General features: G+C 38.5%; 1 protein-coding gene across 1 annotated transcript in view; it reads left to right on the forward strand.

Moving 5' to 3' along the window:
• The window catches only part of cdi (center divider), a 69591-nt gene extending 55356 nt beyond the window's left edge, over positions 1-14235 (forward strand). Inside the window, exons 3-9 of the mRNA XM_053746299.2 lie at positions 5399-5600; positions 6063-6148; positions 7607-7736; positions 8317-8442; positions 9157-9272; positions 9727-9839; positions 10241-14235. Of these exons, the coding sequence (XP_053602274.1) occupies positions 5399-5600; positions 6063-6148; positions 7607-7736; positions 8317-8442; positions 9157-9272; positions 9727-9839; positions 10241-11766 (2299 nt within the window). The 3' untranslated portion in view covers positions 11767-14235. The remainder of the gene's footprint in view (positions 1-5398; positions 5601-6062; positions 6149-7606; positions 7737-8316; positions 8443-9156; positions 9273-9726; positions 9840-10240) is intronic.
• The last annotated feature ends 936 nt before the right edge of the window (positions 14236-15171 follow it).

The raw sequence follows: 15171 nt of genomic DNA on the forward strand, positions 1-15171 counted from the left end.
AGAGTATAAAAGAAAATACGTAACACAGTATGAATGCAAAACAATACCTACCTAGAATTATGTAATCTTAGAAGATACTAATTGAATGCGATTACGGCATTTGCAGCATCAACAAGTTAAAGTTAAGTTTCAACGGTATTAAATGTTTGTTTTGCATAGTTACAGAATTCCTATGAACTATCTAATATGAAATTATATGATGTCATGACTCGAAAATTATCAACATTTATACTATACTGTTTTCAGAGAAAGTCCCTTTCTAGAATAACGTTTATTTATTTATTATTGTTGCCATTACTATGCAATTACAGTCGTGGCATTGTGATCAAGGATGAAAGATGATTCTACATTCATATCTTCTAATTAAGAAAATAAATTGGCAATAAACTTTACGACCTGGCCTGGGAATGCTAAAACTACTTTATGCAGATCAATAACTTACAGACTTCATAGCTAATCGCATTGAGATCGCAAGAAAAAGAAATCCAAGGCGTTAAGAAGAACAATGGAATTGAAATCATAAATAATAGTTTAAAAAATAAAATGCTTTTGAATGCTATATTCGAGACGAGATGAATGCCCGAGAAGCAAGGTTTTTACTAAACATTTTCCAACAATGCTCTGCTGTTTGGTCGCGTCAATAGGGTTGGCATATCTCAATCCTCTTTAGCCAGCAAATATTTTGTATTTTCGGGTTTTCCATATTGGCTAAATAATCATATGTCCGAGTTTGTATCCATTTGCAGTCATTGCACAAAACAAAAGATGGCTTCCTTTGCGGAATTTCCACCTAACATGAGTGTACAACTAGAGAGAAAATGCATTATGCTTACAATTTCGAGAATCATGCCCGCCATTATATACTACAATGTCAAGCGTTTTTTATTATTTTAAAATATGATAGACAACCCTCCGCTTTAACGATTAGTAGGTACTTAGCTGGCAATATTTCGCTTGTTCATTATAAGTAATGACGTCAACGCGTCATGTGTTTCACGCTGGGACATCCTGAACAATGACTGGTTATTTTTAACCTCGGCTCAAGACTATAGAATACCTATATTTTTTTCATGTTTCCAAGTCAATAGAAATACATCTTTATTTAGCAGTAACCGTAGACAAATGACTTGTCAAGTGATTGTGTCTGAGAGTAGAAGTAGCGTGGTCCCCTTGTCAAGGGCGAGCAAATTGCAATTATATTTGACCCTAACTTCCCGAAATCTTAATCCTACAAGCCCTCGGGATGGCAAGTTTGTGTTGTCTAGGGGTCGTACATTACTCGTACGACGTACGAATCAAACATATATATTTTCGATGTATCAATGTTATTGCGAACAAATACATGTCCAACAAATCTTTAAAAAGTGTTATATGATTCAAAAACTTATTTCTCCGACATGACAGCTTCATTTGTCCAATAGCAAAACCGCACCAACCGTACAAATATCGCTGCGTCAGCGCAGTCAGACCGCACAATAATCTCATTGCGGCTGTCACTTTAATCTCCTAGATTACTTTACTTTCTGTAAAAGGAGAGATAATTTTAACTGCCTCGGAATGACCGCAGCATGATGTGTAGAATCATTTATTTTATTTTTCAACACTGACTAACTTGAGATCAAGTCGTAATATTTCAATTTATGTACATTTAAGTCTCTTTGGAATGTTCGACGAATCTGTTATTTAATAAAACAGTATTACCAACAAGTTCAGTTTGGATTTTGATAAATATCAGCAATCCTCTTCAAGGATCAAACAAATCCAAACGAAAAAAGATAATTTTAATAAGTGCGTGCCTCCGAGTCGTTTCACAAACTCCTTGACCCAAAGTGACGTGAATATTGTAAAGAACTGATTGATTTTAACCACCGCAAACATTGAAACAAAGGGAGATCCAATACCTATCCCAGCCCAGTAGCAAGCCAAGATGGGAAACGATCCGACTATAACTGGACCAGCTGCAGCAGGTATTCTGCCTCATTTAATTAAACCTATTCGACCCAAACTGGGCTGTTTGAACCGTCGGACTGTAACCGCCCTGCTAAAACGTGTAAATATTTGACAATCGCCTTTAGCGGAGGTTAAAAATGTTTCGCCAATATTTACTTCACCGCGATGAATCTTTTTGCTTTTTCGCATTTTTATATCCTCTGGAGATATATGTTAATATCTCAAAGTGTCAATCATTTTTGTTTTGTTTGATTTTGTCTATTTGTAATCATATCTTTAAAATTAATTTTGAGCTGAAATGTGTATTTGGAGTATTGGAGTCCCATTATTTTGTCTGTGACTGTGAACTTGGTTATCGCTATGCAGGCATTGACACTAATAACATCATTAACAGTGACGCACACAAATATTTCTTCAGTGTTCAATTTGCTAGGTATTGCTTTGTTGCCAATCTTTTGTGTTCACGCGACATTTGCGCTCCCATACACAAAGTCACGTAACTGTTGCATCACGAATGCAACAATGATGTCCAGCGTTTTTGAATTTCCTGCTCACTTATCCGATTATAAAAACAATGAACCGTTTGTCGCTTCGAATGAATGGATCTTTCTCATATGTCTTTATGCAATTTTTATTGCAGAATATTCTCGATTGATGAAACCAAAGGCGTCCTAGTTAATGTCTAAAGTGTCCGTAAAAGGATTCTCAGACTGTATTGTATTGCTAGGTTGACAAATCTTCACTTTACAATTTACATTGTTAGTTTTATACATATAATGTGACAGTAATATTTACTTCTGTATGTGACATGACGCAAGATTTCAGACTATTTTTAACGGTTTCCTATGAAATGAGTAACAGAATTTAATGAACCCTGATTTTTTCATAGAATTACATTGAGGGATTTTTATTTCTATATAATTCATCTCATATGATAACGTAACGTAGTATTGAATAATGCATGCATATAGTATGTATTAATTTTAAATAGTAATAGAATCAAGTTTCGTACAAATAAAATTCAAGCACATTTTCATTTTTCTGCACAAAACATGGCCTTGCCTTGATTTAGTTTAGAAAGGATTCAATAAATTAATGCCAAGTGCATTCAAACACAAATGCATTATTAATGTGGATCAATTTATTTTTAAAAACTTGTTTACTCTGCTCTCAATGTCATGTATTGGGTATTTTTAAACTAAATATTAATTAATATAGTGTCATTACGATTACATGTTTATTTAGTTAATAACTTAAACGAGCATCGTAGAATTAGGACACTTGATACGACACGATGCTTTCTTCAGATGTATTATAGAAGGAAAGATGAAAGGAAGAAGGGGCCGCTAAAGACCAAGAGATAGTTACACCAGACCCAGACAAAAAAAGAAAAAGTGTCGTGTCGTATCAGTGTCGTATCAAGAAGTGAGGAAGTTGGCTTTGGAGAGAGAACAATGGAAAGAACTCCACCGACAAGAGCCTCGCTCTTAAATTACACATTAAATAGAAAGTTACGTCACAAAATTCACGAATAATTCAATGTAATGAAAATTCAATTATTGGTTGAAATTACTCATAACATACCCTGGGTATCCATGACTAATTTTATATACCCATAAAGGATTAAGAAGGATTCTTCCATCCTCCATGCAATATCGCAAAATTACTGAAGAACATATTTTTCTCATAGATCCGGTCCCTCCTGCCCACTTCAATAGATATTGATTGTACATATACACATACTTATTGTACAAATGTGCACTGATCGATATTTGATTAAACCTTAATGGTGGGGATTGGCGATGCATTTGATCAAGAAGTGAATGACTAGCCGGTTACGATCGAGGGTCGTGTATTCCGCACCCACGCAATAAACAGATTGACGACCTCAGTGGCGCAGGATTCCGCAACCGTTCTCCTACCAGCCATTGGCCACTGGACTGTTCGTCTACAGGACAATTCACTTATTTCCGTTTCCGCGACAGACTTCTACACCTTTGGACATATCGCCTACAGAACCTTTCATCTTTGTTATTTTCGACGACAGGGCTAGCTATATAATATTTCACTGACGCGACTATACCGACAACTACCACCTACAACTCTTTTTATTACAGAACATTGCATCTACGGAGAATTTTGAACGCTATCTATTTGATACGTTACGTATGGGCTATCAGATACCTACTTTACTTTAGCAGTAAGCAGTTAAAACAGGCCCTTAGTCTTAAAAAAAAAATACCATAATTTCGTCGTAGTTCCCGTCTTTCTCTTGTATTCCTCGTTCCCTTGATAAATAGTAAATACAAATTAATAATATTAGTAAAATATAACTGAACGTACCATAATTAATACTTTAACCAACCGTATTTTTGTCTATTTCTAATTAGGCATAGGATACGGAATTTTAAAGCATAATTCGGCTAATATTTAATATTAACGTAATGATTACTTATTTAACTTTCTCTGCAATCGAGATGTGATGGTTCATTTAAATTGACCACGCAACGCCACACTCTGCACAATGTGTGGTTGTATGCGTATCAATGTGTGACTGGAGCATTTGGAGATAACACCTGCATTGGTACTGTACACGACTCGCTTCATTTATACTTTTATCTCTGGTTTGAGAATAATTATAGTTTTACAATAAAAATATTACACTAAACGCATCGTGTTCGTGTTATAGGCCCGCTATATAGATGTTTCTTGCGGTTTTGTTATAACATTTCAAGTTTTTATGTCATCTTATTTATTTTAATATATGCAATTAAAAGGATAATTCGACCAGATTGTTTATTTGGAAGAAAAATAATGTAGGTGTAAATTATTTTTTAATGTTATCGCATGAAGTAAATAAAATAGAATAGCGAAAATATCACGTTTATATTATTATTAACATCGCTATTTACGATTGATTATGTACATAATGAATGGAGTTCTTATTCCTCTTTCATTTCACACGGGATTATATTTTGCACTATCCTCAGCTATCTATTAGTCTGCAGTTCTGCATGTCTTCAAGTCCACGTTCCACGATACACGATTGCTTTGTGTTTAATTAAGGCCTAATATTTAGAGCTAAAGACTTTATTTACCACCATTTTTATGTAAACTTTATGTTGTGTCACTCCCAGATTGAAGATACCAATTGGACCAAATCACTTCGGTTAACTTATCACCTTTGTACAGTTGGCAACATGCCGGCAGTTTCCGCGATTCGGCCACAAAATACAAACACTATGTTTTCTCCTTTGTAGTAGAAAATAAAACAAACAATCTGTATGAGGCTTCTGCGATAAAAACTTGATATAATTCTTTTGCTTGCTGTTGTTAGTAATAGTTGGAAAGAGGAAAGACTGGTACATACAAAGCCCCTAAATTAATAAAGATAAAATACAATGTAACATTGTATATTCATATCAGAAACAAATGTCAATATTTCCAGGTTCATGGGCGTGTGCGTTCACGAGGGCCAGCTGCACGCGCTCACCGAGTACATGGAGGGGGGTTCCCTGGAGCAGGTAATCCTCGGCCGACCACCGGAGCCGCTGCCGCAGTCGCTGAGGATATCTCTGGCTGCCGACGTCGCCGCCGGCATGGAGTACCTCCACGCGCTCGGAGTATTCCATAGAGACCTTACCGCTAAGGTAATAGAAGTTATTCATCAAACGCATTAACAAGAAGTAACTTATAGAGGGAAGTCGCATGACGTTAGTAGAAATGCCGTAAGAAACTCATTTAAACAGTGTTTGTCCCTATCATACCAAAAGGGCTTACTTACTTACCTTTATTGTTTCTTACATATTTTTTTCTAATAGTATAACAAAGTACCTTAATTCATAGTCTACTTAGTATACAAAGAACATGCTGTGATTATGATCTGAGTGCTGTAATAAAATATATTAAGCACCAACATACATTCCCAACCATCTGAGACCGGCTACACTTGGCGTAGCCCCACTTCGGGTTTTAGCCCTATAAATACGATTAACAAAACAAAATATATGAAAATCGAGCTGACCAGCTCCCCCTGGCGGCACCCGAGAGAACCTCACGAACTTTATTGTACCCTTGGAATATTTTACTAATTAGATGTATTTATCTTTCAGAATGTATTATTAAGAAGACACGACGAAGAAACGTATATGGCTGTGGTAGCAGATTTCGGTTTAGCGGCCAAGATTCCGCATCCTGTGTAAGTATCCAACTGTCACATTCAATTTTATTATACTGTTTTTTAAACGGTCTCGTAAAATTCATTAATTTATAGTTTAGATCAGTTCATTACCTGACTTGGAATTGTTTTTTTGTCTTAATTAAATGGTCATTAAATCTTCGCACTACAAGAATATTTCCTAACGCTATAGTGGAAAATTCTGGGTAATTGGACTATATATGCTATTTCAGTTTATACACTGCCCGTATAAACATTCATTCGCTGAATGGGTTAGCATTCGTCGAGTAACAATTATCCATGCATCTTTAGCAATATTACAAGAGGCATTACTAATGTAACGCTGATGTCAACCCTCCTTGGGAATGCTATTGTTGTCTATCAGCTGCCTGGGCTGTGTGTCCCTTAGTCGCCTCGTACGGCATCCCTGGGAGGATATGGAATGACCCTATTCTAGGGTACACCACGCGCCACTTGAAGAAATATGAATGCACTCGAAACACTCCCAAGATCCACCTGCTTATCATTATAGCAGTGAAAATTTGCACGTAGTCAATAGGTTAATAATCATTTGGCTATATCGATGCGTCGCGCGAAAGCATAAAATAAAATTAGTATAGAAAAACTTCTTCAGTAAATCATGTAGGTATACTTGTTACCAAATATTGTAAAGTGCGAAAGTGACAAAACATAGCTGACGTTTTTATGTATAAGAGGGTATAAAAGTAAGATATTACAATGTGCACGCATACACACCTTCTTTTGTGACGAAGGTGACACGCAATTTCGCGTGACTAGTGATGAGCCAATGCTGTGACAATCCTAATTATGCAAAGAATAACAAATATGCAATTAGGGACATTGCTTATTTACTTAATGACACATAGAACGCGCAGAAAAGTGATAGCCTGTTTGTTACTCAGTTATAATCCTGCGATATTAATTAATTGAATTTATTAGTATATTTAGTTTATAAGTAGTAAGACAGTGAACGGTCACCCGTTCACTGTCTGTTCATTATATAAAGTAAAGAGATCGATAAATTATTATTTTTTATATGATCTCATAAAATATCTTCTGAATGAAATCAATTTGATTGCACTTACCGTTTCCCTTAAAAGTGGATTTCGCAGTTTTATATTTTGTTTCATTTAATACCTTTTCCTCTATTGTCAAGTAGGTGAAGGGCGAATATAAAATCAATTGTATTAATATTGTATGTTTATGGTATTTAGAATAGCGCACGAAGGACGTCGTCGTACGAGGGGACTAAGGGATAAAAATAGCTATTAATAAACATAATAAGCTACAATAGCATTCGCAAAGAGGATTAAAGTTAGGCATAGGGTTGTAAAATCACAGTCAAATCTTAAAATTTAAAGATTTTTAACGCTGAACATTGGTGTTGCCTTCGGTGCGTCAATTTGACAGAAACTAATGAAGTTTAGTGTATCTAAAACTGTGATTATTAATTTGTAGCAATGGCTACCGGCTGCCAAGCGTGGGTTCGCCGTGGTGGATGTCCCCGGAATGCCTGCGCGGGCGCTGGTACGACCACCGCTCAGACATCTTCTCCTACGGGATCATACTGTGCCAACTCATCGCCAGGGTGAGTCCTTAACTGTTACTATTTCCTCATATGAGAAAAACGCCGCACGCCCATTTCACAATTTCATTGCTTTTTGTGTTGGATTAGAAATGTTATGAGCTTTCGAACATGGCGGATTCAAATAAGTACATTGCTGGTTTTTCATGGTGTTATATAGCTCAAATACAAACTCCGAAATGTTTCTAATCATGTTCGCATCCGTCTGAGTTCGCTGATAGATAGTGTATTTCTAGCAATGGAAATGTTGTGTATGCAAAATATAGACACGGCACAAGAAATAATAAAACATTATTATTATTATTATTTGTTTAAAAAAATCATACTTTATGTCGTGATAAAAAAAAATATTGACTATTTCATTTCAATAGTAGTTGACTGTTTCATTTATCGTCTTTTGACAATGGTATTAAAAATAATAATAACAATAAAAAGCATTTATTGGCAGTTTCTTACAAATAAATTACGAAAGAACAAAAGTGCACTGTTGGTTGGTCCATCCTTCAGCCAACCCGACATCGAACTAGGCGTGAGCCTGTATCTCGATTGTATTGTATGTATGTTTGTATTGTTTGTACGTCAGGTGGACGCCGACCCGGACGTGTTACCGCGCACGGACAACTTCGGCCTCAACTACATGGCGTTCGTGGAGCTCTGCGACGAGACCACCGTGCCCGACTTCCTGAGGCTCGCGTTCAACTGCTGCATCGTGAGTAGCTTATGTTGATGTGCCTCAACTATATGGCGTTCGTGTAGTATGAGTATGCGATGTGTGTCAGTGACTTAGTATTTCAAAATAAATACATGTAGAATAAGTTGTATGATAAACTTAACACTACAATTTGTTTTCGACTAACTTGAAAACTACGAAAGATATGACGTTTATAATTCCAAATTAGACAGAGAGGGTGATATGAGCATATGGCGTCGCGCGTTCATATTGTAATATACCGTTATATGAGAAAGGGAAAGATAATCAGATTAGAATAATCTTAGAGATCTCTCGTTAAATTTTTGAGCGGCTTTCGTTTCGATTTAAATTTTCGCAAATTACAAACGAATTATAAAAAACATTAACATCAAAAAACATCATCGCCGGCTACAGGCTGCACTTCGGATCAGGGGTTTCATGACCTCATTAGCCCAGCACCGTTACGTTATAGAACGACACTGCGTGGTCAAAGTCTCCACCTCTATTTAGTCGACATTCCACCTCATCGTACTTCCCGACATTCTGAATCCTACAATTAAGGTATATTCAAGGCAAAAGTAAATAGGCATTAATTGAGCTTGCGTGTAATTCCTTAGACCTCTCATTTCAACTTTTCACAATTTGCCCAAATTGAGGTAAAAAGCACTCTAATTTCTGGTAAAAAAATTAAAAAATAAACAACGCATTTTGACATCAATATGCTTGTTTCAGTACGAGCCGAAGGCGCGCCCACTATTCCCGGAAATAGTGAGCAAGCTCGCCGAGGTGAAGGAGGGGCTGGACGAGGCCGCCTGGGGCTGCCACACGCCCAACAACTCGCTCGAGAGGTGGGTTGTATGTTTGTATGTTTGTCTCTAACACCACAATACAATACGAATTTATTTTTTCTTTTCATGAGCAACTTTTTATGCAAACACAACAAGAGTACAAAACAATAAAACAAACATTATGGACCAATGGCGGGCTTATTGTTAAGTAGTCTCGTCCATGGCGACGTCAGCCAGCGAATACGCCGCTAGGGGCGCTGGTGTTGTGGAAAATCCGCATGTGCGTGCAACCCTATACAGATTACTTTACATACAAATTCAGGTCAAACACACTCAAAGTTTAAATTGAAAATTAACAATAAATTTGTTTTTGTAATCTCATTTGTTAGCGGTGCTGGATGTGCTGTGCTCGTTTCTGTGTTTTATATCCATCGTACCCGTGATACAAGATTAGTGTGGGCCGGTGAGTGTTGTCTATTTATTATATTATTTAATCATATCATATTGTTTTAAGCGAGGAGGAGCCGTCGGGCCCGCGGTCGTGCCCCGGGCTGCTGGGCTGGCGGCGGCCCCTGCGTTACCGCTCCGAGGGCAGCCCGCAGCCGCAGCATAACATCCACGAGCCACGTCTGTATTGAATAATTATCTACATATTTGTATTCATTTTGTTTAATTGAAAAATCGTTATGAGTGCCTCTAAAAACCTTGCGAAATACATTTACTTATATTAATAATAATTCTAATCTTGCTCTTCAGCATGTCAGTTAGTCTCATTCACATTCTTCTCAACACCTATGATATTATTATGTAAATCGGATTCTTAAATGTTGTTGTTTAATACAATATGATTTATACTATTAGCTCCGGTCATAATGCAAGATTGCACGAGATGATTTATTTATAAAAATGTTGAAGTGTATGTTTAAATATTACATAGTATGTTGTTGTGATACATAGTATGTTGTTACATAGTATGTTTAAAGATTATGAACCATATATGTTATTTTATTGTAATGAATCTGTCGCAGTGCACCACCGGCGCTCCCTGTCGGAGCTGGAGTGGGTGTCGGCGGAGGCGGAGGCGGACGGCGTGTCGGCGCCGCACCGGTCCGCGTCGGCGCTGGGCGGCGTGGCGCGCGCGGCGCCTCCGCGGCTGGCGCGGCTGCTGCGCCTGGCGCACATCATGCTGCTGCGGGACGCGCACGCGGCGCCGCACCCCGCGCGCACGCCGCTGCACACGTACCGCGGCGTCAAGAAGATCCTGCCGCCGCACTCCCGCGCCGGCGGCTTCTCCTCCTGCGCGGAGCTGCCTTCGCCGCTGCTGCGCCTCGGCGACGCGGAGCCCGGCCTCTCCGACGACGAGCCGCGCTGCGCCTCGCTGCCGCCGTCGCCGGGACTGAGCCGCCGCGCCAGCCCCGAGCGCGGGCCGCGGGCGCCGCGCGCGAGGCCCGGCCGCAGCGGCTCCAGCGGGGAGCTACGCCGGCGCGGCTCCTGCGAGAGCGGGATCTTCTCGGTCGCGAACGAGGACTTCTGTCCGCAGCATCCCGACGCCGAATGCTTCTACGGCGCGATGTGCCCGTGTTCGCTAATGGGCTGCCACAGGTGCTGGTGGTGGCAGCGCGACGCCTCCGACGTCGACGACGAGTTCGACGAGTCTAGTCGAGAGACCGACGCGGAATCCGATTGCGGTCGACCGCGGCTCCGGATGTGCTCCGATTGTTTGTTGATATACGATAAATTGTTCAATGCGAGGTCGACCCGACAGCGACCCCCGCCGCATACTTCGAGCCCCTATTTGTTAGACGATTCCGCGCTGTCGACGACCCCGGTCAACTCCCTCCGAAGCCTCGAAGAGCCAGAGGAATCCCCCGCCCGAGACGAAGCAACAAGAAAAATGTCTCCAGATCAGTCCTCGCCGTTCCTATGCGGTAGATTAGACTCGTCCAGACTAGACTCGGACGGAGAGACGCCCGAACCGGGGGAAAAGGTTAAAGAATACCACGTGCTGACCAGGTGTTGCTGTGCCGGCCGCGCCAAGTGCCCCGGCGGCTGTATATCCCACGCGCCCCTCGATGACGCGGAGCTGGGATACACCCTCCGCGGCCCCCTTGCCCCGCCTCTGCTGACTGGCAAGAGAACCTCTTCAGTTTACACAGACAGTTCGGAAGATGTCGCTTCCCTCGCCGGCTCCGACAGCTTATACTGTGACGATAGAATCCCAAGACACGTCCGCTCCGCGCAGATCTCCAAAATCGTAGAATATTTCGAGCGAAAGGGCGCCGACTTTAAATGTGAAAGATCCCTAAAAGGCCATTCGAGGTTCAAATTAAATGGGAGCAAAATAGAGATGTTGCAGTTTGGGAGGGGGAAAGAAGGCGAGCGGGGGGAGAAGGAGTATTTCGTTGATGTGAAGCACCGCGGGGGGGCGGGGGCGAGTCGGCTGTGTGAATTAGTGGACGAGGGGTGCGGGAGGAAGTGTCTGGCGCAGCAGCGGCTGATGATCTGCGAGGGCGCAGTCAAGTCCAAGCTGCCGCTGTTTGACAAGAAGTCGTAGCGAACGGCGTCGCGCGTCGCGGACACACGCGACTAACATTAGCAAGATATCTTGCCTTCCCTCTTATTCTTGACAAAGTTAAAATATCGTAAAGAGCGATAATTACAAAACATATTTTAGCTTAAAGTATGCTTTAACTTTTTTCTGAATAAGAGGCTTAACCCCTAATCGCCTTATTAATGATATTTTTATTCTGTGATAGGGCTTGGAAATTATTATTCTTTGTTCTATCCTTTCTTTTCAATATTTAAAATTGAAACAACGAGATAAAACAAAGAATTATTTCGAGCCTAATCGGAGAAAACATTTCAATGAATGAGGGGGTTATGGTTTAAGCGAAGGCATAAATTCTTGCTAATCTCGATAATTCACTTTATCGATCAAGACTGATTCCCAAAGGCTCGCCCGAGCCGAGTGCAATAGTGTTTTTAAGACATGTGTCAAAAGATTCGTGACTTCCATAGTGTTACACAAATATAGATATGTTTACTTAAATATTATATGCAAAGCAATAATCATATTTACTGTATTTATTTCGTAAACGCAAAATTATACTTACTCTGACAAGTTCTTAAAATAATATCTACAAAACAGTTTGGTTAAATATACTTACTTCACTAAATAAGCAGTAATTTAGCCATGCAAATTTAATGTCGGCCGTAAGACGTAAAGAGATGAATTAATTTAGCCGAACTGGCATGGTCTCGATAGCTCAGTGGTCAAGAGCACTCTCCCGGATAGACAGAGGCGCGGGTTCTTTTCTCGCTCGATTCCAGAATTTTTTCATCTCATTATTATTTTCAAAAATAATGCAAATTCTGTTTCGAATCTAAAACACTTTGTTTCGTGGATACAACTTTTTCATATAGATTTGTCAATAACTTGTTTGTATAATCAAAATATTGGAATTCTGCTATTGTGATTTAAATTTCTCCCGTCCCTTTATAATAAGATAGTTTGATTTTCAAAAAAGGATCAATTCTGAATTGTATTTGAAGAATTGTTTTTTAAATCATACCTACTTCCCGTTATTGTCATATTTTTCAATCACAAATCGAAAATATTTATTTTAAAAATCAAAACCGAGAGTTATTATATGTATAGATGCGATTGTAAAAATTCCGTATTTGCAATCGAATAAGGCTCGTGTCAGTAGAACACATTAATTTCGACGACAATATTTTTTATCACGAACTCCTTATTAAAAACGATACTCCGAGTACTTATTGATAAATTTTACAAAAAAAAAAATCAAAGAGAATCTATGAAAAATACGGTGTGAAGTCATTTTTGAAACATTAATTTATAATATGTACTTGGAGGGAAATATTTAAAAAGTATTCTATAGTTTATTCTCACTACTGGAATAAACGGCGTTTGTTTTGGGTTATAAGTATAAAGTTTGTATAGTTGGTCGTGTGAATGAACTCATAGAAATATTATAGGAGAACATCTGTATACAAAGAAGGCCTAAGGCGTCGACTGCGTTACGAATGATCGTAAATATTCATCCTCTCTCAGCCAAATATCTTACGCGTAAAGGAGATACCAGAATCGCCTATTTCTGTCGACCTGACTCATTTTAATTTAAAGCCATCCTGTGTCCACCAAAGTTAACGTGTATGACAGAGACAGCCTCAACACGCGTGATGTCACGCAGTAGACGCTCTTCTCGATCCAACAGAGTTAGCTAATTTTTAAGTTTCGTTTATACCAAGCGAGGGAATGCGATGCGCATTTTATCTCTCGATGGACTCTGTTCACTGTCTGGCCACAGACTATGGCCAGGCACTGGTGTATCAATTGATTGATTGATGGAACATTCGCTCGTATGATATAAACGCATCCTTAGAGAAATGATAGAAGTAAATTCCGTTGTTAGTAGCCAATGTTTGTGAAAGTGGTCTGAAAGCTAGGAAAACCCTGGTAGTCCAGTAATAGTTATGTTATTTCACTAATGTATAAAAAATACGTCCTGTAAATAAATAGAGTATACTTAAAACTATAATTTATATACAGTATTATATTTAGTACTTGCCAGTTGATTAATTTAAGTGTACATATGTTTCTTTTTAAATAAATATATGTTTTATTACTAGCGGCATAATAATTTTGTATTATGATATGAAAATAAGAACTGATGTTAAGTGTAGCCAATTAGGTAATAATAGAAGGTTATACCGTTGGAAATGAGCTAGGTTAAACGTTGAATTTTGTTGCTTACGTTTATTAATAGTCTCCATTAATAGGCATTTTTTACTGTCTTCAATTTTATGTACATAAAGATAAAGACCGATCACTATCATAAGTTATAATAGCCTACACTGCCAGTCCTAGGCTGTCAGAGACCATCTCAAAAACGCAAGTCGAAATATATATAGCACATTATACTTCCTTCTGCTTTAATCAGAGGTAAAATTAAACCATTATATTTAGTCGATTTAATATAATACAAAACTATTTTCTAAAGTACGTGTATTAACTTACTATACTAATATGTCAAAGTCTCTAACAACATCCGGCAACACTTTTAAAGATGAAGTTCTATCACAATGACTGAGCACAACACTTATTAGCACCTAAAAAGGTCCAACGCTGTGTTGTCATTGGTTAACGATTTGACAAATCCGGTAGGCCTTAGTGCGAGTTTGCAATTCGCTTTCCAATATCGAATCTTTTCGCAATATTTTGATCAACCAAACAGTGTTGTGTCGCGACGACGACCATACCGCAACATGATTGGTTGGCGAAAGGCGAAAATTCAATGGTGAAAAGTGAATTTCAAACTCACACTACAGTGTCAGTTGTCGAATTTAAATGACAGTGACACTATATTAAAGTTCTCTGGACCTGATGTTCCATTAGCATACAAAAAGATCAACAAAATATCGCAGTATAATTATTTTTTTATATAAAAATGTTAGATGCGCAAATAAAACGTAATAAACAAAATATAAAGTGTACAAACTTGTGTCAAATCAGACCTGTATGAGAAAATATGTTACTTTTTTATGAGACAAGAAGACTATACTGTACCTTAGACTATACTGGTAAGGTGAGATAGTAATCTGGCCTGTTTAAAATGCTTACAATAACAATTAATTCTTACTTCTGGGCGTAAATAATTGGCTTAGTAATAAAAAAAACACACACTCTAAAAGACTTTCAAAGTAATTTTTTACTTAAATTTCTAAATTTAAAATTAAATTAAAATTCTTCGTAATTCAGACTACTTTCTAAAAGAAATTGATAAATTACCTCTAGAGAGCATCTTATGGTTTATTTTCACTTGACGTTGAAACGTCGATAACTGCTGCCTGTTGCTATTCTCACCTTTAACAAATGTTGAACAAAATATAAGGACTCCTGAAGTTGTACGTAAAAATGCTAAGAGTGGGTTGCACC

The sequence above is a fragment of the Plodia interpunctella genome, chromosome 6, assembly GCF_027563975.2.
Source record: "Plodia interpunctella isolate USDA-ARS_2022_Savannah chromosome 6, ilPloInte3.2, whole genome shotgun sequence".
Lineage (NCBI taxonomy): Eukaryota > Metazoa > Arthropoda > Insecta > Lepidoptera > Pyralidae > Plodia > Plodia interpunctella.